This window comes from Heterodontus francisci, chromosome 10 (assembly GCF_036365525.1).
Source record: "Heterodontus francisci isolate sHetFra1 chromosome 10, sHetFra1.hap1, whole genome shotgun sequence".
In the NCBI taxonomy this organism is placed as follows: domain Eukaryota; kingdom Metazoa; phylum Chordata; class Chondrichthyes; order Heterodontiformes; family Heterodontidae; genus Heterodontus; species Heterodontus francisci.
This window is the reverse complement of record NC_090380.1, coordinates 100,032,825-100,060,682: the sequence shown is the minus strand read 5'-3', so window position 1 is coordinate 100,060,682 and position 27,858 is coordinate 100,032,825. Positions and strand designations below refer to the sequence as shown.

General features: G+C 42.6%; 1 protein-coding gene across 3 annotated transcripts in view; it reads right to left on the bottom strand.

Annotated features, from left to right (window-relative positions):
- The window catches only part of sim2 (SIM bHLH transcription factor 2), a 106,393-nt gene that overhangs the window by 49,357 nt on the left and 29,178 nt on the right, over positions 1–27,858 (bottom strand). For all 3 annotated transcript variants that reach the window (XM_068040041.1, XM_068040042.1, XM_068040044.1), the window contains 3 exons: positions 21,741–21,823; positions 21,294–21,383; positions 8,678–8,786 (listed from right to left, as the gene is read on the bottom strand). In XM_068040041.1, the coding sequence (XP_067896142.1) occupies positions 8,678–8,786; positions 21,294–21,383; positions 21,741–21,823 (282 nt within the window). The remainder of the gene's footprint in view (positions 1–8,677; positions 8,787–21,293; positions 21,384–21,740; positions 21,824–27,858) is intronic.

The window sequence follows — 27,858 nt, the reverse complement described above, 5'->3', positions numbered from 1 at the left end:
TTTTCTCCTTTGAACTGAAGAACACCTGTTCATGCTCATTTCTTTGCCTTATAATTGGAAAGCTGTGAACAAGGATTCACAAAGGGGGAGCTCAAAACACAGTGTGTTTAAAATAATACCCTGTTACAATAAGACCAGGTGAAGACAGTAACAAACCCCTAGACACCTTTCTCACCTGTTCCAAACAATTTGAGTGGGTAACTCAACAGTTACTATGATTATCTACTTTTGTGAGCCAGAGTTATTTTAAAAGTACTGATATTCTTCTCAGAATGTTCTACACAAAGAAGTAGCAATGGCAACTTGGCAGTGGGGGGATAAAAAATCTAGTGTTACAAAGTTGGAATTCTCTACAACATGTGAGATGATTTACTTTGTATGTTCAGTGAAATAGCAAGCCTGTCCTTTATAGCGTAGAGTGCATGATTTGGAGTTTTTTTAGTTTGAAGTTACTTATATAAATAGAATTTTTGAAGTTTGGGAAAAGATAAATATTGGGCTGGATTTTACCAAGCCCTCGACGTTGTGATCTGTGGTGGAGGGGGCCTGTAGATGGCTCCGGTTGAGGCCCACCACGGACCTCAATGCCGGGAGGGCCTGGCCCAATCTTCCTTGCGGTGGTGAGGCTCCATGGCGGCACCCCAGTCTCTGGGTGACGGGACCACAATTTAACTATGAAAATGAATAAAATTAATGAATTTACATACACTTACCTCCAATCTTGAGGGTCCATCATGATCTTCGGCGCGGCGGCCGGCACTCCCATGCCTTCAGATCCCTGTCTGGGGAAACGTACTGCTGCTCTGGTGGGGAGCGGGGAGGCAGTAAGTTTGTCAGTGCCGGGGGTGGAGAGGAAAACGGGATCAAATAAACATAATGGGTGTAGGGGATGGTGGGAAGGGTTGAACCTAATACTTTGTGCAGTTTGGGTGGGGGGGGAAGGTCAGGTGTTAAAGGTAAGTGTTTTAGGGGGAAGGTCAAATAGTTATTGTAATTGTTATTAGGTGAGAAAGGGTGTTATAAATGTATTTATTCAATTTGGGGGTTAGGACTTTAAAAATTTAAATTGGGCAGCTGGACTGGCTTCCTTTTAAAAATGGCACCAGTGCCTGCGTCATTGTCGGTGACGGACAGCCTGCCCCCTCCTCGAGATTCGGGGTGGGCCACCCCGACTATTTAAATGAGCTGCTGCAATCTCAATCTCTTTGGTGTGCGGCCGGCCATTTTTTGAGCTCGGGCTCTTAAAATCCAGCCTGTTGACATGATATAAGCAAAAAATAAATGAGACAAACTTATGCTGTACATGATTTGTGGCTAATAGGATAAATGATTTAAGGAGAAGCTAGGTAAGTACATAAGGAAGAAAGGAATAGAAGGATATGCTATTAAGGTTGGATGAAATGGCTTAGGAGAAGGCTCAGAGCATAAATACCAGTTGGACCAAACGGCATGTTTCAGTGCTGTATATTCCATGGAATTCTATATGATTTTCATACAATGTCTATCTGACCCAAATAGCTTGTGGTCTGGTTACTTGACTCATTCATATAAAATGTTGTCTATATTTTGTCTTTCATAAAGGTTGCCAAGTTGCAGATGTACTATGAATTCTTTTTCCAGCATTTCTGTCTTGCCTGGGCACCAACTTGCAGGGATCCTTTGCCTTTATGGGGTCAGAAGATTATGTTTTTCTGCAATCTGTACCTGTTGTTCTTAAAGATTATCTGAAAATACCTTGGCCTGAACAGTTAATTCAGATTCCAATCTAAACTTGGATTGGTCTTTTGCACATCAGTCTTTAACCTTTTTTGAAAAAAAAATTATCTGACTTACTACTGGTTGCAGCTTATGTGGCTTTATTGTTTAACATTTTGCCAAAGCTTCCAAAAAGTTACTATTTTAATGTTTCAATACAACAGTAGAACATGTCATGTTTAATTTCGGTCATTTTGTTTTCTTCTGCTTAAATGCTGCTTAGTTCTGGAAACATAACTACATCAAACAGTAAGTTTTATTGTTGCTTGTTTATTCAACTGAAGTTTTTTGTGGTGAATGATGGGGGCAGCAATAAAAAAACTTTAAAATTAGGCCCACAATGCCACATTAATACACCAAAATTACAATATTGGAATGAGCAGGAACAGGTGTTTATTGTTTGTGTCCCCTTTAAAGGGGATGCTTTTTATTGTTAATTTGATTGATTCTAATTGGCATCAAAAAGAGAGGAACAGGTGCTGGAGATTGGCTCTACTCAATGACCAAATTTGTTAACTGTTTCTGACATTTTCCTGTTTAGACTTCAATTGGAGTCTCGTTACTCGACTGCTCAGGTCAACTTGACCCAATTCTCCTTCTCTCTTCTGCTTTCATCCTTTCTGCAAGGGACTTGATCTCACAAGTATCCTTCCTTTCGTCTGAAGGAACTAAGTGAGAAAAAAAAATCAAAGCCACGCTGAGTTAGATTTGGAAACAAGAAGACCTGTGCTGGTTACTGAGTAGAATGAGGAATCTGACTAGCGCCTCCCCTAACCACTACTATAAACGTAAGGAACACCATGACCTGAATTGTACATTTGAAATAACTAAGTAACTTTTTGGCTTGATCTGTTCCAATCCAGAGGATTAAAAATCAGGGGTAATGTTTAATGTGATGTGCAGTGATCTTACATTCTTTTTGATGTGACCAACTTGCCTCAATGTGCATCTGACATGCCCTCTGTGTGCTATGAATCCACAGAGCTCGTCAGTCTTGCTCCTACAATGTTTTGTACAAGCTGATATTTATACCACCCACCCCCTGACTGTAATGCTTAATACTTCTCCAGGTGCTGTGTGATGTATGGCTACACCACAGAGACTAAAAGGCCCCAGGTTTCACTACTGATCTGTACTGAGTTAGTTGATTTCAGCAAAGGCAGAAGTTGGAATGCTGGATTAGAGATCAGAAAAATAAATCAGGGTTCCAATGCTAGGTATATTTTTTAAAAAATGAAAGTCAGGGTGCAAACAGAAAATATAGGGAAACTACAAGTAGGGGGGATTAGAAAAGGTGAGAGGGATTAAGAGAAAGATCATAGAACCATATACTGCAATTGAAAGACATTTTACAGACACGCCAGTGGTAAGAATATAGTCAAAGTAGGGTAGTGTCACGAATAGATGAAGAAGACAAGCTTGGCATGGAGAATGAGGGAATGACATGGATGATAAGTAAATCAGTTTTCATGAGGAGATGGATATTGGGATTGTAGAACTGGTAGTAGAGATTTCTCAAAGAGAAATGGTACTGAAAGAGTCACTTACGCTTAAGGTACACACATCATTGGGACTTGGTCCAAGGATTCTGAGGGAGTCTAGAAAAGGAAAATTATTCCAGACGAAACCTAATCTCCCTCTTCAGCAATAAGACAGGAAATTATAGGCTATCTCGTCTTGCTTCAGCTGTTAAGCAGCAGCATAGCAACATGAGCAAATCAGGGCCAGTTAGTACAAATTTATAAAAGGCCAGTTGTACTTGGTCAATCTTATATAATTTTTTTAAGGAAATAATGGAGAGGGTAGATAAAGATTTTCTTGAACTGGAAATGTGTGGTGAGTGCAACTCTACAGGTGTCTGTGTTGGGAAAGCTCTTTGTCAGGCAAACCCCCCACCTGCCAAGACTGAGGCACACATGATTTTGCCACATGAATATTAAAACTTAAAATTGCAAGTCCCTGGCTGGAAGGATATTTGCATAGTACGAGACAGTATTGAAACAAAGGAACCAGTCCTTGCCCCAATACACAAAAGAGACCTGGTCAAGCCAGTTGGTCACGTGACCACCTGCTTGCCCAACTAGGGGAGGTTTAAAATGGAAAAATAGAATTTGAACTCAGAATGCCTTGTGCTCCTGGAATTGAAGCAAAAATCACCTCCTCTCCTGTTTGCCTGCTCATTTCTCAGGGAACTGAATCTTGTGAAAACAAGCGAAATTCAAAGAGAGAAAAGTCTCCTAGGTGAACAAGGTTTAAGAAGAACAATGGGCCCCGATGAAAGCAAGGCTACTTGCAAAAGGACTAAACCGTGAGCTCGAAGCACCATCACAAGATATTGCCTCAAACGGTTCCACCTTGTCTTGTCTTCTCTTTTCTGTCCCTACCTGCATGTGTATATCGCATGTGCATGCTAGCATGGGCGCGTCGTATATCCATAGGCATGAACTGTATTGGAGTTTAAGTTTAAGCTTTAATAAATTTCATATTTTCTTTTATAAACCAAAGAAGGCCTGCTTGTGCTCATTTCTTTGCCTTATAATTGGAAAGCTGTGAACAAGAATTCACAAAGGGGAGCTCAAAACACAGTGCATTTAAAATTAAACCCTGCTACAAATAAGACCAGTTGAAGATAGTAACAGACCCCTTGCCACTTTTCGCACCTGGTCGTAACATCTTCTAGAAATGAGATGGACTTGGGAATATCCTGATGACGTTAAGCTGGCATGCATTGCAAATTGTGACAAGGCTTGTGAAAGATTTCTCAAATCTGATAAACTAGATCCCATTGTATTTGTACCAGAAATAAAATTTCATCCATGTCAACAGCTATTAAATCTATTTGCAAAGTTGTTTGTACTTTTGAAAGAGCATGCACTGAAAGTAGTTTGATTCAGAGTGATGTCTCATATCAGATAGAGGTCGAAGCTTTTCTCATTAATAGCTAGGCAGGATACTTACTGCTCCTATTTAGTGGCCTGCACAAGGTGCCTGTCACAGGGAAGATCATCTCAAGAATTCTCCTCAAACACATCCTTCCAGTGGCCCCAAGAACTCAGAGTCACAATGTAGATTTTGCCCACTGAGAGGCACTACAGATATGATCTTCACTGCATGGTAAATCCAAAAAAAATGTAGGGAGCAGCATCAACCGCGGTACATGGCCTTTTTTGACCACGTGAAAGCCTTTGATTCTGTCAATCATGAGGGTTTATGGAGGGTCCTCCTCATGTTTGGCAGCCCTCAGAAATTTGTCACCATCCTTTGCCTGAAGGACAGATGAAAAATTATTCAACCTCTGTCACCTCCACTCCAAAACAAAGGTGACCTTCACTTTAGTCATTGAGCTTCAGTACCCAGATGCCACTTGTGTATGTGGTCACTTGGAGACTGACCTCCAAGTTATTGTTGATACCTTCACTGAAGCATACAAGAGGATGGGCCTTACTTTAAAATCTGGAAAACTAAGGTCCTCTTCCAACCCACTCCCGCAGCACAGCATCATCCTCTGTCAATCAGGATCCACGGCGAGATCCTGGAAAACTTGAACTATTTTCCATATCCAAGAGTCTCCCCTCAATGAAGGCAGACATAGATGACAAAATCCACGACAGGCTTCAACATGCCAGGTCTGTCTTCAGCCAATTGAAGAAGGGAGTATTCAAGGACCAGCACCTCAAACCCAGGACTAAGGTCATGGTTTACTGGGCAGCAGTGATCCCAGTGCTCTTATGCTTCAGAGACTTGGACAATCTACAGCAGGCAGCTCAACGCACTGGAGAAATACCACCAACGCTGTCTCTGCAAAATCCTTCACATTCGTTGGGAGGATAATGTCAGCATCCTCTTCAAAGCCAACATTCACAGCATCGTGGTGCTAATCACCCAAAACCAGCTTCGCTGGGCAGGCACATCATTCGTATGCCAGATACCAGGCTCCTGAAGCAACTGCTCTACCCTGAGCTTTACCAAAGAAAAAGACTCCCAGGAGAACAGAGGAAACGCTTTTGAGACATTCTCAAGGCATCCTTGAAGAAATCCAACATACTCACCGACTCATGGGAGTCCCTGTCCCTCGACCGCTCAGAGTGAAGAAGGTGCATTCGGGAAGGTACCGAGCACCTCGTGAGATCATGACGGAAGCACGCGGAAGCCAAGTCCAGGCAATGGAAGGAGCGCACAGCCCCTCCCAAGTAACTCGCCGATCCAACTCTTCAAACACATCTGCCCCACATGTGGTAGAGTCTGCAATTTGTGCATCAGACTCATTAACCATGTAAGAACTCACTGAAATGGAGTGGTAGCAAGTCATCCTCGGTTCTGAGGGACTGCCTAAGAAGAATTTTCTGAAATTGATATTTTAAATTTTAATTAAATTATGGGAACAATTCTTATTAAACTATTAGATCATGAATGAATGTAAGTCGCGATTATTTCTCAGGTTTCAGCTTTAATTGTGATGGCTTTAATCAATGTTTAACGTTATTTTTATAAATTGCAACTGGATAAAGGAAAGGCAATATAGGTTTGTCCAGTTTCGCTTTGCCTGCCTCATATTTTTCACATCGAGAGCAGCATTTCAGTTAAACCAAGCTCCAATGAACACTTGCGTCTTTTAATGCTGGGGCTAAAAGTAACATTCAAAAATCAGACCACTATTTTCTCTGGACTGCTCTTGCATGTGTGCTCACAGTTGGTTCGAATGGCATTGGCAGAGATCTGAGAGCCAGTTATTTTCCAGATCACTCGGCCAAAGACTGATGCGTCACATAGAAAGCGGGCTAGAAAATTTGAAAAAGATGTATATTTTGTTGAATTATAGAAACAGAAGATGCTACAAATGCATGGCAGATAATCATCTAAACGAGAAAAGACAGGTTAATATATTAGGTGGAAGGCTTCATTTGGGTTCTATCGGCAATTGCTTTCAGTCTCATTTTTTGCTTTTATGTGAAAGCATATTTGTTTAAACTGTGAATGCTGATGATGTAAGAGAGGTACACAGGTTTGCAGTGGAAGGGGATTGTCACTAGTCAACATAAATATTACAACAGGCAGCATCAGTGGTTTTTATTTCGTGCTGTGTAAGTCTCTCATTGTAGGCGTCAGAAACTTGTCTAAGTTAGTGCCCTTAAATGATGTCATTAGCATTTAAGCAAAAATATTCCAAAACAGACAAAAGGATTAAGGTGAGGCTGTTAATCCCTAAAATGTGTTGGTTTAATTATAAGTGAACAATATTTTAAAGCTAGTGGTTGAGATACTTGTTTCATTCCTTTGGCTATCATTTCAAATGAAACACTGTGGTTGTGATTTTCTTTCTCTGTGTCAAATTAGCCCTCAGGTTTGCACTTCTTAGGAACATGGGAACCACAGTAGGCCAGTCAAATAAACTGTGGCCCATCTGCATTTACCTGCATTAGCTCCATACCCCTTGATACCTTTACCCAACAAAAATCTATCCATTTCAGTCTTGAAAGTTCCATTTGTCCCAGCATCCACGGGCTTTTGGAGAAGAGAGTTCCAGATTTTCTACTAGACTTTTGTGTAAAAAATGCTCCCTGATTTTCCTTTTAAATGGCCTAGCTCTAATTATCTAGAACAGCAGATGCTCCTTAATGTGAGTGAGGCATGTCAGTGCTAGGGGGATGAAATGCTTTCCCATTCTTGAAGTTCATGATCAGCATCAAACACTCCCAGGTCAGGCCAAGTGCAGGTTGATGCACTTGGTTTCTCTGACATGCCTCCTTTTGGTTGATGAGCACACACAATAAACAAATCAACAAAGTTTTAGAAGAAAGTTTGTGGACTCATGTGCATCATTCACAGCACAATAACATGACCAATTTGGTGCCAACTGGTGCTACGTCATGGGTATTGGACGAGAGATCCGCACCCCATCAAACTCGGTCAAGACTATTCCGAATCATTTCACCTTTCAGCTGTCGAGAGAAAATAGATCTTGTTCTATCCATCTGGGTAGGAATTGAACCCAGGTCCCAGGTTTGATAGAATGTTCTACCATTCTGAAGTGTGTTATGTGGATATGCTGTCCAAATTCTGCCTTGCCATATTGTTCATTTTTAACTGTGGAACTCTTCTTTAAAAAAAATTTAGAAATAATTTTTCACAGCTCACAAATGCCTTAAATACTAAGGCGTATGATCTGTGTATATCTGTGAAAGGAAAGATTTGCATCTTATGTTTTTCAGAAATGACCCAAAGCACTTCATGTACAATGAATTACTTTGAAGTGAAATGGGGCTGGTGTTATGTATGGAAACGTAGCGACCATTTACCACACTGCAAAATCCTACAAAAACAATGATCAGTTGATCTGCGTTTGAGGAAAAAATCCTAACAAAGAGAGCCCTCTGCTCTGCTTTGAGTAGTACCACACGATCTTTAATTTCTGCCTGAATCAACCTTTGTTTACTATCATACTCACAGGGCAGCAAGTCTAATAAACAGCACTCCCTCAGTATTACGCTGGAGTGTCTGCCTAGATCATACACTCAGGTCTTGAAGTAGGCTTCAAGTCACAACTTTCTGATCCTGAGGTAAGAATGCTGTTGATTGAACCAAGGTAATTATTTTGACAAGTAAGACCTCCTGAAGGAAATTGATAAACATTTTCCATATTGTTGTAAAAAGAGAGCCGACTGAGTTTCAAGATGATGGATCAAAGTACTAGGATCTGGTAAAAGTTGAATATGGTCATAAAAAAGGAATACAGGTTTGTTAATCTCTGGTTACAACATTCCCACTAGCTTCTTTGATTTCTCACTTGTAGCATTTACAAAAAGTCTTGGATAAATTGGCCAGAATCATTGTGAGCATCTGAAAATTATATGTTGAACCCTATCCTGTTCAGGCCCTGATTTTAATTTGACACTCTCTATGAACTGTGTTAATTAGATGGTACCTTGCAGCAGATGAGGATGGAGAGGCTGGTGAGCTGTGAGGACAGCTGTCATCTCATCGTGATCAGAGGGATGAATATACTCATAAATGCTGTTCCCAGTTAGCTCCACCTGGTAATGAAAACATGCCAGACCTTGTAAAGCATGCATATCAACATGTTGCATGTAATGTCGACCACCCTTCCTGCTTTGTTTATAAAATAAAAATGGAAACCAGACAGATAAGCAATTAAAATGGCACAGGTCACTTACCCACTCTGGAGCCAACCCGATTTTTACATGCTCAGTTGAGCAAGCGGCAGGGACATCCATCCAAAGCTAGTGGGGTCCTTTTTTAACATATGCCTCATCGAGACCAACTGTAATTGGTACTGGGCAGTCTCAGTGGGAAGCAGCATTGTGTTTCTTGCTAGGCCATTCTAGTGGGGGTGGATCGGGGTAGAAGAAGCCTAAAAAGGTCAGTTTAATTTTTTTTTTCTTTACTCTCCTTGTGCAACCAGGAGTGCTCCTTCAGGATCACAAGGAAAGCTTAGTCCTCCATTGTCACAGTCCTATTTTTCCCTGTCCCTAGCCTTCTCAAGTGAGAACCAGGCCAAATCGATTAAGTTGAAAGGGGAAGTGAAGAGGAAAATAAGACTGGCAAAGAGAGAATATGAAAATAGAATGGCAGTCAATATAAAAAGGGAACCCAAAAAATTTCCACCGGCATGTAAATAGTATGAGGTGGAGTGGGACCTGTTCGGGAGAAAGAGGGTAATATATGTTTAGAGGCACAGGGCAAGGCTAGGATACTTAATGAGTACTTTGTATCAGTGTTTACTAAGGAAGGGGAATCTGACAAAATATTGGTAGAAGTGGAGAGAGTAGAGGCAATGGATAGGGTAAAAATTGAGAGGGTGGAGATACTGGAAAGGCTGGCTATGCTTAGGGTAGATAAGTCATCTGGTCCGGATGGCTTGCATCCCAGGTTGCTAAAGGAAGTGGGGTTGTAGATAGTGGAAGGGTTTACCATAATCTTCCAATCTTCTCTGGATATGGAGGAGGTGCCAGAGGATTGGAGAGTGCCAAATGTGACAAGCTTATTCAAGAAAGGATGTAAAGACAGTCCTATCAACTACAAGCCAGTTAGTTTAACATCAGTGGTGGGTGAGGTTTTAGAAACAATAATCAGAGAAAATATCAACAGGCACTTGGAGAGCTTTGAGTTAATTAAGGGTAGCCAGCAAAAATTTGTAAAAGGCAGAGCATGCTTGACTAATCAAATTGAATTTTTGATTAAGTAACAGAGAAGGTTGATGAAGGGAATGCGATGGATGTTAGCTATTTGGATTTTAAGAAAGTGTTTGATAAAGTACCACAAAAAAGTCTTGTTAACAGAATTAAGTCCCATGGAATAGGAGGTTCAGTGTCCAATTGGATAAAAAATTGGCTTAAAGACAGAAAATAGCAAGTTGTGGCAAGCGTTTGTTTTTCAGACTGGAGGATGGTAGACAGCGCTGTTCCACAAGGGTCATGGCTAGGAACACTGCTATATACAAATGACTTGGACCTTGGAATACAGAGTTGAATTTCAAAATTTGCCAATGATATCAAACTTGGAGGAATGGCAAACAGTGAGGAGGAATCGAACAGTCTGCAACAGAACATATATAGACTAGCAGAATGGGCAGACAAGTGGCAGATGGAATTTAACACAGACAAGTGTGAGGTGAAGCATTTTGGCAGAAGGGATGGGATGAAGCAATATAGACCTAATGCCATAGTTCTGAAGAGCGTGCAGAAACAGAGGGACCTGGGGGTGCATGTGCATCGATCTTTGAAGGTGGCAGGACACATTGAGAGAATAGTTAGCAGAGCATATGGGATCTTGGGCTTCATAAATAGAGGCATAGAGTACAAAAGCAAGGAAGTTATGCTGAACATTTATAAAGCACTGGTTATGCCCCAATTAGAGTATTGCATCCAGTTCTGGTCACCACACTTTGGGAAGGATGTGAGGGTCCTTGAGAGGGTGCAGAGGAAATTTACCAGAATGGTTCCAGGGATGGGAGATTTTAGTTATGTTTAGGTTGGAAAAGCTGGGGTTGTTCTCCCTGGAGCAAAGGAGATTGGGGGGAGATTTAATAGAGGTATACAAGATTATGACAGGCTTAGATAAATTAGGTAAGGAAAAACTTCCCATTAACTGATAGTACAAGGATTCGGGAACACAGATTGAAGATTTTGGGCAAGAGATGCAGGGGGAATGTGAGGGAAAGCTTTTGTATGCAGCGAGTGGTGATGACCTGGAACTCGCTGCCCACGAGAGTGGTGGAAGTGGAGACAATCAATGATTTCAAAAGGAAATTGGATGTGCACTTGAAGGAAATAAACTTACAAGGCTATGGGGATCGAGCAGAGGAATGGGACTGACTGCATCGCTCTGCAGAGAGCTTGCATGGACTTGATGGGCCGAATGGTCTCCTTCTATGCTGTAAATGACTCTATGGCTAGCCCAGGGGCACTGAAGCTGATTGTACATCAATTACTGCACAGTGGAGATCAGCTAATTCACCACACACAGGAAATGGAACCCATAATCTTCCAGTCAGTTTCACAAAGCATATTTACTAACTGGGGAGTTAAAATGGACTCTGATGAAGATTGAGTGCATCTTGTGTTTCAAAATTACAAACAGTTTTACATCTAGGAAGGATCAGTGCAATATTAGGCATGATTGCAGTCTGTCTTTTGAAGATATGAGAAGATGGGCAAGAGCTGAAGAGATTGGAGGTTTAAATATCAGAGGGGTATTTCAATATAATGGATATTATAAAATAGATAAAGGTCAAGAGGTCCAAAAGCCTTTTTTTTTTGTTACATCATTTCAACCAGTAGACATGTAGAACTGCTGACTTCACAATCAATTTGGTGCATGTGACCTGCCGATGACTGCAAAGCTTAAGAAAACATAGAATGAGATAAGCCTATTTGGATCATCAAACCCTCACCTTGCACAGAAGTTTCGACAATTTATAGAAACAGCAGTTCAACTAAGGCTGCTACACATTTTAAATTGTTGAGATAACTAGTTTGTTTACAAATAAACATACGTCACTGGAGGTGATCTAATGAATGGTCAGTATACACAATCATGAGAAGATTGAACAGCATCTCTGTTATATACGTTTGCCAGTCAGTTTATCTCACTCGTTAATACATTTTAAATATACAATCAATTATAATTGTAAATTATAATTAAAAACTGCATGATTTTTTTCTCATAAACTGGAGGCTGCCATTTGGGCAATTGCAATCACCTAGGTTTCTCGTACCCGGCTGTAATTAAGGAAGAGGTTTGCTGCTAGCAGCAGGAAGGCAAAGGAAAGAGTATTCTTCACTTTTACACATATATTTCTTGTGGGATCCATCATACAAGCACAAACCTAAATTGCAAACTAATGCAGCCCATGAATGAAGAGGTTCCCTTAAGAGTCTCCCAAATATTTATTTTCTTCTGTGGATTGGTGTGTAATGAAGGTATCATGATTATTTCCTCTATAATGATCACTGATGTGGATAAATATGTTATTGTGGCCAGGAAGCACCTGGACAGTAAATCGATTGCAAATCTTTTCTGTCCATGCAGATCATGGGGTATATGATGAGCCCTGATATCTAAATTGGTATCATCTTTGACACCTTACACTTGAGCAAATCCCACCACCTGGTGAAGGATCTGCTCCCGGTCCAGATGATGCCTCCTTTTCACAAGGAAAGTGTTGAAGGTTTGCAAACATGGTATTTGTCACTTATTTGTTAGTTATGTACACTGCAGACTACCTAATGTGGTAGACATCACTTGCAGATTTTGGAAGGACCTAATCATGCTATGATAACCTTCATTTCTATTGGAAGAGCCAAAATCTGGACCAGGTTTCTGCATGTCATCCTGCAGAAGGTGGCAGAACTCAGTAACTCTCTGTCTTGTGAAATAGAACTAGTGAGACAGGTCTCCGCTGACATATCTAGATAAAGAAAAAAAACCCTGCATTTATAGAGCATGACCTCAGGATATCTAAAAGTGCTTAACAACTAGTTAAATACTTCTGAAGTGTAGCCTCTGTTGTAGGAAATGCAGCAGTCAATGTGGGTACAGCAGATTTCCACAAACAGTAATGGGATAATGACCAGAAAATCTGTTTTGGTGCTATTTTGATCAGGATAAATATCAGTCAGAACTCCAAGGAGAACTTCCCTGCTCTTCTCCCAATCCATGGGTCTCTTACTTTCACCTGAGAGGGCAGACAGGTCTTCAGTTTAATGTCTCATTCAAAGGATGGTATATAGAAACTATATGCGGAGGAGTGGATAATTGCAGGTCCTGGTTAATAATGGGTGAGGAAATAACTCAAGTACCATTGCAGCTGAACTTGTCTTCCTTATCTAAAGCTTTTAGGGCTTTGCAAAGAGGAAATTGCAGAAAAATATCATTATAAATGCAACAAAAAAATTGAACAGTAAATTGTAACTTCAAACTTGCTAGAGATGAGTTAGGATTGTAAAATTAGGCCTATAATGTACGAGCTCAAATTGCAACTAATGAGGCTATATGTTGGGAACAGTCTTTCAGTATTATCTCCTGAAAGTGTGAGAGATATTAAATTACAAAACTATGGATGCACTTCTTTTAAAATAGGCTCACAATATCCCAGGAGATAATCATAAAACAATTTACGTTATCCACTTACTGTATAACATAAAGATTTCCTTAGCCCATTTGATGCCAAAATTCTTATCCATGCCTTTGCCACCTCCAGAGTTGACTATTCCAATGTTGTCATGGCTGAGCTCCCATCAGCTCATCCAAAGCTCGGCTGCATGGATCCTCGGCTACACAAAACCCCACTCACTCATCAACCCTTCACTTGCTGACTACATTGGTTTCCAATCTACTAGCATCTCCAATTTAAAATTCTTATCCTCGTATTTAAATCCCTTCATGGACTCACCCTTCCCTGTCTCTGTAATCTTCAACATCCTGTCAAATCTCTGAGAACTCGGTGTTCCTACAACTCTGGCTGCTTGTGCATATATTTCCTTTGCTCCAACATTGGTGGCCGTGCCTACAGAAGTCTAGGCCCTAAGTTCAGGAATTACCTCCCTAACTTTCTCCTCTCCTCCTCCTCAAAACACACAGTTTAGAGATCCCTCCCAATATAATCATCTTTGGCTTGGTGTCAGTCTTTATCTGTTTATATTCCTACGAAGTGCCTTGGGACCTTTTTTGATATTAAAGGCGCTATATAAATGCTAATTATTCATTTCAACTGCTCCCTGTGGTAGCAAGTTCTACATTCTCACCACTCTTTTTGGGTAAAGACGTTTCTTCTGAATTCCCTATTGGGTTTCTTGGTGACCATCTTATATTGATGGCCTCTAGTTATGCTCTTCTACACAAGAGGAAACAAATCTCTGTATCCACTCTATCAAAATCTTTCATAGTTTAAAAGACCCTCTATTGGGTCATCGCTCAGCATTCTTATTTTCAAGAGAAAACAGACCCAGCCTGCTCATCCTTTCCTGATATGTAAACCCTTGCATTTCTGGCATCATCTTTGTAAATCTTCTCTGCACCCTCCCCAATTCCTCTATATCATTTTTATAATATGGTGCACGGAATTGCATGCAGTACGCTAAGTGTGATCTAACCAACGTTCCATACAGGTTTAGCATAACTTCCCTACTTTTAAATTCTATCCCTCTAGAAATAAAGCCTTGTGCTTGGTTTGCTTTTTTAAATGGTCTTCCTAACCTGTGGTGCAACTTTGTGATTGGTGTATTTATACTCCTGGATGCCTTTGTTCCTCTAACCTACCTAGACTTGCATCTTCCAAGTCATTGAAGGTGGCATGACAGGTTGAAAATCATTGAAGGTGGCAGGACAGGTTGAGAGAGCGGTCAATAAAGCATACAATGTCCTGGGCTTTATTAATAGAGACGTAGAGTACAAGAGCAAGGACGTTATGTTGAACTTGTATAAGACACTAGTTCAGCCCCAGCTGGAGTATTGCATCCAATTCTGGTCACCACACTTTAGGAAAGACCTGAGGGCATTGGAGAGAGTACAGAAAAGATTCACGAGAGTGGTTCCAGGGATGAGGAATTTCAGTTATGAAGATAGATTGGATAAGTTAGGACTGTTTTTCTTGGTGAAGAGAAGGCTGAGAGGTGATTTGATAGAGGTATTCAAAATCATGAGGGGTCTGGACAGAGTAGATAGAGACAAACTTCCCACTCATGAAAGGATCAAGAACGAAAGGGCACAGATTTAAAGTATTTGGTAAGAGAAGCAAAATTGACATGAGGAAAAACTTTTTCATGCAGCAAGTGGTTAAGGTCTGGAATACACTGCCTAAGGACGTGGTGGAGGCAGGTTCAACTGAAGCATTCAAAAGGGAATTAGACAGTTATGTGAAAAGGAAGAATGTGCAGGATTATAGGGAGAAGGCAGGGGAATGGAACTAAGGGAATTGCTCTTTCGCAGAGCCAGTGTGGACATGATGGGCCAAATGGCCTCCTTCTGCACTGTAATGATTCTGTGAAGTAATAAGTGACCTCCCTATTCTTCCTACAAAAATATGCTATTTCACATTTATTTGTGTTGAACTTCATTTGTCAATTATTTGCCCATTCTGCAACTTTATTAATGTCGTCCTGTAATTTGTTGCAGTCCCCCTCTGTATTGACTGTTCCCCCCCCAACCCCGCCTCCCCAATTTGGTTCATCCATAAATTTAGAAATTATGTTTTTGATTCAAAAGTCCAAATCATTAATGTAAATTGCAAACTACAGTGGTCTCAGTAATGACCCTTGTGGAACACCACTATCCACCATCTGCCACTCTGAATACTTTACTTTCTTCTTCTTTCTTTGGCCTCCTTATCTCGAGAGACAATGGGTAAGCACCTGGAGGTGGTCAGTGGTTTGTGGAGCAGCGCCTGGAGTGGCTATAAAGGCCAATTCTAGAGTGACAGGCTCTTCCACAGGTGCTGCAGAAAAACTTGTTTGTCGGGGCTGTTACACAGTTGGTTTTCCCCTTGCGCCTCTGTCTTTTTTCCTGCCAACTGCTAAGTCTCTTCGACTCGCCACACTTTAGCCCCGCCTTTATGGCTGCCCGCCAGCTCTGGCGAACGCTGGAAACTGACTCCCACGACTTGTGATCAATGTCACAGGACTTCATGTCGCGTTTGCAGACGTCTTTAAAGCGGAGACATGGACGGCCGGTGGGTCTGATACCAGTGGCGAGCTCGCTGTACAATGTGTCTTTGGGGATCCTGCCATCTTCCATGCGGCTCACATGGCCAAGCCATCTCAAGCGCCGCTGACTCAGTAGTGTGTATAAGCTGGGGATGTTGGCCGCCTCGAGGACTTCTGTGTTGAAGGTACGGTCCTGCCACCTGATGCCAAGTATTCTCCGGAGGCAGCTAAGATGGAATGAATTGAGACGTCGCTCTTGGCTGACATACGTTGTCCAGGCCTCGCTGCCATAGAGCAAGGTACTGAGGTGTCCTCACTCTGAATAACTACCCTTTATTCCCACTCTCTGTTTTCTGTCTTGTAGCCAGTTAGCAATCCATTCTGTAACTGATCCCTAACGCTGCATTTTCCAACCTTATTCATTAGTCTATTATGGGGCACTTTGTCAAAAGCCTTTAGAAAATCCAGATAAATTATATCTACTGCATCATCATTGTCTATTCGATCTGTTACCTCTTCAAAAAATGTAATAAGATTGGTCAAGCAAGATTTTCCCTTTAGAAATTCATGATGACTATTTATTATTATATTTTTTGTTTCTAGATGTTCTCTATCCTCTCCTTTAGTCGGGATTCCATTATTTTTCCTACCACTGATGTTAAGCTGACTGGTCTAAAATTCTCTGGGCATGTTCTGTCCCCATTCTTAAATATAAGTATTACATTAGCTATCCTCCAGGCCACTGGCACAACATCTTTTTCTAATGAATTATTAAATATGTATAGCAACTGGAATATGGAATTCCCTGCACTCAGCAATGTGCCTCACCTACAACCTCGAAGGAACATCTCTATTGACGCAGCCTGACATTTCTATTTCCCAAAAGAGTCATTATGTGCTCTTTCTGAGTGAGATTGCTTAAGCAATAAATGTTTTGTGCTGTGGGCATGCATCGTTGCAAGTAAAGCCTCTGAATGCATTCACTAACGTTCTCTTGAAATGAAGAAACAATGTATCTCAATTCTCAATGCCTATCACGACATGTAGGGCTGAATTTTCTTAGTTTACTGCAAATCGCAGCGGGACGTTTTGAAGTCGGCGGCCTTCAGGCGCGGATGCGCCGTCCCTGAGCCCCCGCGATATTTCGGGGGCCACACCGAGGCCTCACCGCTGCTGCTAAAATGAGGCTGGGCCTTCTTGGCGTCGGGCGTCATGGCGGGTCTCTTCCAGAAGAGCTTTCCGGCCCCCTCCCCTACCATGACCCCTGACGCCGTAGGCCTCATAACATTCAGCCCGTAGAATATTTTCTGCTAGCATTCAGATAAAGTTTGCTTTCAAATAACAATATGTTAAAATCTTTGATAAGTTACTATAGTGCGAATGGTAGCTGACAAACAGCTCGTCAAAATGTACCAAAGTACTTGCAGCAGAAACGTGGACCCTTGGGTTTAGATTCTAATCATTGCTCAAATTCATTGCCTTAGGACACCTTGCCCAATTTTAATAGAAAATGTCAATTCAAAACAGATGAATCTGGATTGTAATTGAAATTATTCTTGTGAGAATTTCAATCATGAGCAATTTGTGATTTACGAAATTCAAATTTATTCCTAAAAATAAGTCCTAACTCAACATCCTGGTCCAGATGAATAAAATGTGTAAAGCGTCAAACATCTGAAAAGTGGCAGCATGTTTTCAACGGATTTTTTGTTTCCTAAAAGGAAAATTAAATGAGCTGCATTCCTTGATTTTATGTTTTAGAAATGTAACTTTATGATTGAGGGTGCTATTACAAAGCATATACTATTAGCAGGAGTAATAAAAGCAAAATACTGCGGATGCTGGAAATCTGAAATAAAAACAAGAAATGCTGGAACCACTCAGCAGGTCTGGCAGCATCTGTGGAAAGAGAAGCAGAGCCAACGCCCCGGGTCAGTGACCCTTCTTCGGAACTGACCCGAAACGTTAACTCTGCTTCTCTTTCCACAAATGCTGCCAGACCTGCTGAGTGGTTCCAGCATTTCTTGTTTTTATTACTATTTGCAGAAGGATGTGTACAGTGTGTCCCATTCGGAACAAGAAAATTCTCTGGCTGTTGAGTAAAAATATGGCATCCTAGACCTGGAGCTGACTCTGTGAGTGTGTGTGTGCGGGTTTGTGTGTGTTTATTTATTTATGGTTACTCTTTGTGAACTCCATTTGTACCCAGCACCAGCATTTCGGTTCTGGGGAGGGCACATGCTCAGCAGACACAGCGATGGCAGCAGAGTCATTGGTAGTGATCTGAATTACTTTTTTGCTATTTAAATAATTAGGGAATTGCACATCTTCAGCCAGTCCTGTTGCCTTCCTCCAACCAAGGGCCATTGAAGAGATGGACAAAGCTTATTCCACCAGCCACTGCACCATGAATTGTCTTGGAAATAGGGTGACCGTAAGTGATAACGTGAAGATACAATCCATTCTACTCGGCCATATTCAAAAAGCAGCCACAGCATACAGCACCACCCTATGTGCAATTATTTTTATTTACTTTTAAAAATGATCTTAAGTATGTTCCTCTGATCATTTTCTGCTGGCTTCAAATTCTCTATCCTATACAATTTTTTCCTTGTTGTATTCTCGCTGTGTTTAAATCAAGATCCATCTCACTACTCATTCATTCTTTCCTAGGGCCCCAGAACTGTGGTTCGCCTTACCTACCTCAGTCTTCCTTTCCTATAATATATACACTTCAAAACACAAGCTTGCTGTCTCCAGATCACACACTTTGATGTTTTCTTCTCACCTGTCCTGTTTTTTATTTCAAGCTTGGTGGTGCTCTGTACAATGAACTGTTTGCTTAAATTTAATTAAAATAAATTAGGAATGGGAATAGGCCATTCAGTCCCTCCAGCCTGCCCTGCTATTTAATTCAATCAGGGCTGATCTGTATCTCAACTCCATTTACCTGCCTTTGCTCATAATCTCTTGATACCCTCACCTAACAAAGGTCTCTTTATCTCAGTCTCAAAAGCTCCAGTTGTCCCAGCATCCACAGCATTTTGGGGAACAGTTCCAGATGTCGACAACCCTTTGTGTGAAAAGTGCTTCCTGATTTTTTTGTTCTGTCCCAAAGGGCTGAGCTCTATTTTAGATTTCTTCATAATTCCCACACCAGAGGAAATAGTTTCTCGGTATCTAAACTATCAAATGCTTTTAACATCGAAATCTCCTGGCTCAGATCACCCTCAATCTTCTACACTTAAGCCAAGTTCATGCAACCTATCCTCAGAATTTAACCCTCTAAGCCCCAGTATCATTCTGGCCAATCTGCTCTAGACCTCCTCCAAGGCCAGTATATATATCCCTCTGAGCTGTAGTGTCCAAAACTGAATGCAGTACTCCAGATGGGGGTCTCTTCAAGGCTGAATACAACTGTTTTTTTGGCTGGTGACTGGTGCTAGAAAGGGCAATATTAGTAGTTATTAACGAATTAATGGGAAATAAGGAAGTTGAAAATAATGACGTGTGCCACCATTTAAATATGCTTTGGAACAAGCCACCAAAATGTAAATGATAAAACAGGCACGTTACATGGCACCAGAGGGAGAGCTTATTTGAAAGAGGGGAAAACTGCAAGTGTGACCGACTGGCTGGAGACAGTAAGATTTCTCCCAGACGGTCTGAGAAAGGGTTGGAACTAAAACCCGCAGATCACATTAACATCTGAAAAGTAAAGGAACACTTTGATCCTTCATTTCAAAATCTGAGGGTCAGAATAAAGATTGAACAGGTCGCGGCTTAGCACCTAGTGTACAAATTGTTTTGTTCAGTGGGTCAACCGATCAGATTAGGAACAAATTTTTTTCTCAGCAACACACAAATAAAATGAAGCGAGGAGAACCGCTGAGGAAAAAAAAACCTAAAAATACTTCACTAACTACAGTGTACGATTGTAGGATTTTGCCCCATTCGATTAATCCCGCAACATTCCCAGCACGGTTTTAGCATGTAAACGGCAGGAGAGATTAGTGTTGAGAGCACTACATCTGGTGAAAAGCTGCGCATACTTGAGTTTAATCTGCACCACTGTAGCATCAATGAGTTGGAGAAATTTGCGGAACCCGAAGGCTCACAATTTGCTCTGTAAGTTCTCCGAAAATGAAAATGAAAGATGTGTGTTTGCCTTCGGCACTTTCTCCAGATACAAGTTTTACGACACAATTAGTCGTTTATAGCCCGCCTTCCTAAGTGTCAATTATTATTCTGGAACACATTCTTTAATATTTGGGGCCATATTAATTTTCTTTTCATCAAAAGATAGTGAAATAAATACAGGAAATGCTAGAAATGTATAGTTCGCACTTGAAAGAGGGAGAGGGGTTAAAGTTTGAGGTGGAGATCTTCATGGGTGTTTCTCTTCTAAATATTAACTGACCATTCCCAGAATTGTGGTGTTCATGATTCTCTCTGTCACACACACTTTCCTGCCTGCAACAAGAGCAACTTGCATTTATATAGCGCCTCTAACGCAGTTAAATGTCCGAAGGTGCTTCACAGGAATGTTATCAAACAAAATTGGAAAATATTGGGACTGATGACTGGTTAAAGAGTTAGGCTTGAAGAAGGTTTTAAAGGAGGGAGAGAGAGGTAGAGAGGCCCAGAGGTTCAGGGAGGGAATTCCGGAGTTTCATTCCCTTTTGCCATTTTGTTATCTTTCCTCTTTCTATAGAGTCATCGAGTGAAACAGCACTGAAATAGGCCCTTTGGCCCACTGAGTCTGTGCTGATCAACAACCACCCTACATTTAATCCCATATTCCTACCACATCCCCACCTTCCCTCAGTTCTACCACCTATCTACACTAGGGGCAATTTACAATGGCCAATTTACCTATCAACCTGCAAGTCTTTGGCTGTGGGAGGAAACCAGAACATCGGGCGGAAACCCACACGGTCACAGGGAGAACTTGCAAACTCCGCACAGGCAGTACCCAGAACTGAACCCAGGTCGCTGGAGCTGTGAGGCTGTGGTGCCTTTTTACCCGATTAACAAAAAGACGTAAAGAGTGACTCTAACTCCACAACCTGACTTCTAATCATTTAATGATTCTTTTTTTTTAAAAAACAAAATCTGCTTGTCCCAAATAACCCTGATCCTTTTTTGCCTGTTGCCGTCACCCACCCAGTTTACTGCTGCAGCGCTTTCCCTGTCAGCTGCGCTCGTCAAATGTGTTATTTTCTTCCGCATGTTCTTTAAGGTGGTTGTTTATGTCCTGACTCGACCTTTTCTTTTAGCATTTAATGTTTATATTGCACATTTCAGTTCTCTTTGATAAGGGAGTGGCCATCAAATAGATTCACTGGCAGTGGACGTTCCGAAAATGCCATTTCTTACCTGGGACAACCCCAAATGGACTGATGCAGTTTCCGAAATGTACATGATTTTACCGTCGGACGCGACTACGAAAACAAAGCCATCCAGCGTCTGAAAAACACAGAAATAAAGAGGAAAACACCCGTCAGTCTGCCGCCGTAATGATCATTACTCTAATAACAAACATACGTTCACACCGCTCCATCGTTATACAACTTTCTGCACTTTGTATTTAACCCGTTACAGTGATGCTCTCGTAATGTAAAGCGTTTCATTGCAGCAATAACGCATTACAATTTAAAGAAGAATGTACGTCGTATTAAATTGAGTTTGTGGGGATATGAGCAGGGTGCAATGGTAATGATCTTCTGGCGATTACAGTCTCCAATTTTTCTTTTAATTGGTCTTTCTACATGTCTGTCCGCTCTATAACCAGAATGTGTCCGTTTCATTAAGAAGTTGCGTTACCTGAAGTAAGTGGGATCCTAATTCCCTGGCCATATTGTCCAAAGGACTTACGCGACTCGACTGTCCCCAGGCGTCTCCCAGACCTGAAAGAGAAACGTCAAGTGCATTAGCAGCTTCTAAACCATGTCCGCTGTTAACTGTAGATAACGAACTGCCATATTGACCTGACAAAAGTTTTATTATGATGACTGATTTCTGACAGGACCACAATTAATAAACAGTAAATCCTTTTCCTTCTGCATAAAAAAATCTTTGGGGAATATTCATGTTTCTTTCAATGGAAAATGTTTCGTTCATCTCACTTTTAAGAACATATCTTCATTTTTTTAATTTTCTAAAGGATTGTCACTTTACTTGTGACTGTCACTGAACCTACAATGTGAGAACCTACAAGGGGCGGCACAGTGGCGCCGTGGTTAGCACCGCAGCCTCACAGCTCCAGGGACCCGGGTTCGATTCCGGGTACTGCCTGTGTGGAGTTTGCAAGTTCTCCCTGTGTCTGCGTGGGTTTTCTCCGGGTGCTCCGGTTTCCTCCCACAAGCCAAAAGACTTGCAGGTTAATAGGTAAATTGGCCATTATAAATTGTCACTAGTATTGGCGGGCAGCCATAAAGACAGGGCTAAATTGTGGCGAGTCGAAGAGACTTAGTAGTTGGCAGGAAAAAAGACAGAGGCGCAAGGGGAGAGCCAACTGTGCAACAGCCCCAACAAACAAATTTCTCTGCAGCACCTGTGGAAGAGCCTGTCACTCCAGAATTGGCCTTTATAGCCACTCCAGGCGCTGCTTCACAAACCACTGACCACCTCCAGGCGCGTATCCATTGTCTCTCGAGATAAGGAGGCCCAAAAGAAAGAGTATAGGTAGGTGGTAGGGAAATATAGGGACGGGTGGGGATATTTGGTAGGAATATGGGATTAGTGTAGGATTAGTATAAATGGGTGTTTGATGTTCGGCACAGACTCGGTGGGCCGAAGGGCCTGTTTCAGTGCTGTATCTCTAATCTAAAAAAATATGTCGGCTTGGTTGAATGGGTCTGTTGTGTGGGTGCTTTGTGTATTAATGTGTGTTCCAGTGGCTATTTAATATTTTATTGTCAGCTCAGTGGTAGTCCCATTGCAGAGACTTGACCATAATAAATCTAGGCTGACACTCCAGTACAGAATGCTGATCTGTTGGCAGTGCAGTCTTTTGGATGAGACCATGGCCCTATTTCGATGACGAGCAGAGGAATTATCCCAGGTGCCCTGTTCAATATTTATCCCACCATCAGTATCACTAAAGACCGATTATCTGGTCGTTATCACATTACTGTTTATGGGATCTTGCTGTGCGCAAATTGGCTGGCCGGTTTCTTGCTTTACAACAGTGTCTACACTTAAAAAAAATCATTGGCTGCAAAGCACTTTCGGGCATCCTGAGGTTGCGAAAGGTGCTATATAAATGCAAGTCTTGCTTTTTGTGTACCTGGGCTGAATTTTAGTGGTGAGCTTCAAAGGTGGTGGGGGGTGGGGGGGGGGGGGGGGTGCACGTGCAGGATTTGCTCTGTGGAGCCGCTGCGATATTATATGTGGCAGCTCAGTTATATGGCTGGGGCGGACTGCCCACTGCCCTCCAATGGCGTGGCTGGGGTGGGCGCTCCATCCCCGGCAATGGCATCCAGCACCACTGTGTAGGCGCGGGCGCCATTTTTCAAGGGCTTCAAGCCCTTCCACTTAATTTAATTTTTTTAAGTAATAGGCAGTATAAATTTAAAGTGAAAAAATTAATAAAAGTTTCAAGACCCTCTGCAACCCCCCCATGACTAAACAAATTATTACTTGCCCTCTCCTCCCAAAAAAAAAACCTTATCTTGCGATCCTGAACTTACCCCCAACAAAGTTTATAAACTTTGAAAGTTACTCCTTCCCATCATCCCCTAGACCAATCAAAAAGGTTTCACCCCGCTGCCCCCATCCTGAAAACTTACTTCCTCCCCCCTCCCCGCCAGTGTCCACATCAGATCTCCAGTTAGAGATCCGAAAGCGCAGGAGTCCTGGCAATCGACTGGAATACCGGAGCAGGATGGCCGGCAGCAGCAGGTATGGCATTAATTCACTTATTACCACATATTAACATATTTAAATTTTGGTCCCATTGCCGAGCAGTTGGGGTGCTGCCATGAGGCCTTGCCGCCACTGGCAATATAAGGCAGCGCCTTCGTCGTGTCAGGTCTGTGGTGACCTCTCCCGGAGGCATTTTCCAGGCCCCGCACCCAGCACGACACCCGACATCAGGGGGTTCAGGAAATTTCAGCCCTATGTGTGTGCAGTATAGATGTGTGTGCGTGTGCATGCAGCTACATGTATGCATGTAATATTTTTTAGTTATGTGGGGTTTTAGTACATATATTGGGCTGGATTTTACATTGGGCAGATGGGAGCTGGCCACTGATGTAAAAGTCAGTGGTGAATCTGCTTCTGCCTAGCCTGGGGATCCGTCCCGCATTTTACGGGTCCCCGGGCTCTAATTGTTCCGAGGCGGGACTTCCACCCACTTGAGGGAAGAAGTTGCGCCTCATTGAGCTGCCGGCCAATCAGCGGGCCGGCAGCTCTTAGTCCCAGCAGCGCCACCAAGAACGGTGACCACTGCTGGGACTGCAGCCCAGCCGAGTACATGGAGCCAGGAGTCCAGGTCAGTTTGGGTTGCCTCGCCGGGGGTAATCGGATGGGCCCTGGTTAGGCAAGGGTGGTCATTTGGGGGGAAGGGGGGCATCTTGTGTCCTGGGGGTGGTTGAGGAAGCGGGAGCGGCCTGTGCCCGGGGTGCTGAGAGGCCACCAGCTTTTACTGGGCGGTCTTTCCCAGCTCCAGGACACCCACTTGCCACGTGTAAAATCTGCGTGGAGGCGGGCGAAAGCCCTTAAATGGCCATTAATTGGCAACTTGAGAGCCTTGATTGGCCTTGGGCGGGCGGCCCGTTTTTCACACCCCCGCCCCCGCCCTATGTAAAGTGGGGCAGAAGCAGGATCAGGTCGAGAAGGCCTCCCGGAGCCTCCCGCTCCATTTTATGCCACACTCCACCACCATATGGTTCATTGGGGTGGCGTATAATTCCAGCCGTTGTGTTTGTGTTGGTATGGATAGATGGTGTGTTTGTTTGGTGGATATGTGTTGTATATAGTGGATATATAAAACAGTGAGTATGTATTGTGCTAATGTGTATTTGTGTTGTACATGTGTGTTTGTGGTGTACATGGAGTGTAATTATTTCTTTATGGGATGTACATGTGGGGCATGTACTGCTTACTACTTTGTACTCACACCTGATACCAAATTCACTCCAGTTTTGGCATAAAATGGACCACAGTTTTCTGGTGCCCGGTTCACTTCCTCATCCATCTGCTCCAATTGAACAGTCTTACCAAACTCATTGCAAGTGTAACTCCGACCGCCAAATCAGTCAAAATATTGGGTGTGTGGTGCACCGAGAAAATAATCACTCCAGAATGACTACTCCAGTTTGAGCTGAGACCCAGAACAGATATATGATAACATGCCTGATATGGATTGGGGTGTCGTTATACTGGCTGATTCCCAAAGCAAGGTTTAATTCCTGGGTCAATCTCTTATCAAACTCTAAAACACAGCAGTTTGTGTCGCCTCCACCCACACCACTCTTACTCCCCAACTTCGAGGAGCAGTCATTTTATAAACATAAGCAGATATTTTTTAACGTTTTGAATGGTGGATGACTCTTCAGTCTCAAGACATAGAGGTGCACAGCTCTCCTTTGCCCATTAGACTGCGCTTGCTGTTCAGAGTAGAACCAAGATGCCGCCGACTGAAAATTGCACTCTGCGGCCGCTGGTCACAGACCTGGAGCCGGGTGAAGTCCACACTGTACATTTTCTGTCTATTTGTGTGTGAGATATCCAATATCGCATGTCTGTGAAGTGTGATATGATTCGGTATGTAGTTAGAGCTGTGCCTATATTATGAACGGGTGTATACTGTATATCTACACATATGCTGCATGTTTACATGTGTGATGTACAAGAACATATTGTATATTTTTGTTCGTTTGTGGGATGTGGGTGTCACTGGCTAGGCTGGCATTTATTGCCCATCCCTAATTGCCTTTGAGGAGGTGGTGGTGAGCTGCCTTCTTGAACCTCTGCAGTCCATTTGGGGTAGGTACACCCACAGTGCTGTTAGGAAGGGAGTTCCAGGATTTTGGCCCAGTGACAGTGAAGGAACGACGATATAGTTCCAAGTCAGGATGGTGTGTGGCTTGGAGGGGAACTTGCAGGTGGTGGTGTTCCCATGCATCTGCTGCCCTCATCCTTCTGGGTGGTAGAGGTTGCGTGTTTGGAAGGTGCTGTCAAAGGACCCTTGGTGAGTTGCTGCACACTGCTGCTGCTGTGCATCTGTGGTGGAGGGAGTGAATCTTGAAGGAAGAGGATGGGGTGCCAATCAAATAGGTTGCTTTGTCCTGGCTGGTGTCGAACTTCTTGAGTGTTGTTGGAGCTGCACCCATCCAGGCAAATGGAGAATATTCCATCACACTCCTGACTTGTGCCTTGTAAGTGGTGGACAGGCTTTGGGGAGACAGGAGGTGAGTTACTAGCCACAGAATTCCCAGCCTCTGACCTGCTCATGTAGCCACCACATTTATGTGGCTGGCCAGTTCAGTTTCTGGTCAATGGTGACCCTCAGGATGTTGATCGTGGGGGATTCAGCAATGGTAATACTATTGAACGTCAAGAGGAGATGGTTAGATTCTCTCTTATTTGAGATGGTCATTGCCTGGCACTTGTGTGGTGCAAAGGTTACTTACCACTTATCAGCCCAAGCCTGGATGTTGTCCAGGTCTTGCTGCAAATAGACATGGACTGCTTCAGCAGCTGAGGAGTCGCGAGTGGTGCTGAACATTGTGAAATCATCAGCGGACATCCCCACTTCTGACCTAATGTTGGAGGGAAGGTGATTGATGAAGCAGTTGAGCCTAGGACACTACCCTGAGGAACTCCTGCAGTGATGTCCTGGGACTGGGATGATTGACCTCCAACAACTACAACCATCTTCCTTTGTGTTATGTATGATTCTAACCAGTGGAGAGTTTCCCCCCTGATTCCCATTACTCCAGTGGTTTGCTACAAATAAGTGCTTGCTAAGCCATTTCAGAGGGCATTTAAGAGTCTTATTGCTGTGGGTCTGGAGTCACATGTAGGCCAGACCAGGTAAGGACGACAGATTTTCTTCCCTGAAGGACATTAATGAACCAGATGGGTTTTTACAACAATCGACAATGGTTACATGATCACCACTAGACTAGATTTTTAATTTCAGATTTTTTAATTGAATTCAAATTCCACCATCTGCCATGGTGGGGTTCGAACCCATATCCCCAGAGCATGTATTTATATATATATATATAGTGCATGTTTGTACTGGGTGCATCAATTGGCTACGCATTTGGTGCATGGGGACGTCCTGTTCAATGACAGATGTGCTGTTTAATGTGTACATCCTATTTATATGCTGGTGTGTTGCTTGTGCACCTGTATCGACACATACAGTTTATGGCGTGTACTGTGCATTTCCACGTGCGCTGTATATTTACATTTGCAAACATGCTTACACGTGGCGTGTGTATTGTACGTTTACATATCATATGTAATGTGTCCTGCACATTTACACACCTGGAGTGTACGGACACTGTGCATTTGCTCATGTTTTATAGCGTGTACTATATATTTACGCATGTGACGTATGTTGACATGTGTGGCGTGTGCAGTAAGCGTGCTGTTTAGTGTATACCGAGTACTTATCGCAAATTTGTAATCTTAATCATCAGAGTGTGGTTTTATTTACATGATTCCCAATTTTCTCCTCTGCAAGTGATTATTAATTCCCCAGTCATTGTGCGGAGAAGATCGTTACTGCCTCGGTGTGTAAATATTTTTTAAAATGCAGTTGCTAGGAGTCCGATGGAATCACTTAGAACAAATGAGAGTATTAATCAGTCTGGGCATGTGCGGCTCATCCTTCACGTCTGTCATTAGATATCGTGTCGGCCCACGCTAATGGCACCCGAAGAAGAGTCAAGCCTAGAGAACGCAGCCAGTCAGCTGCAACATA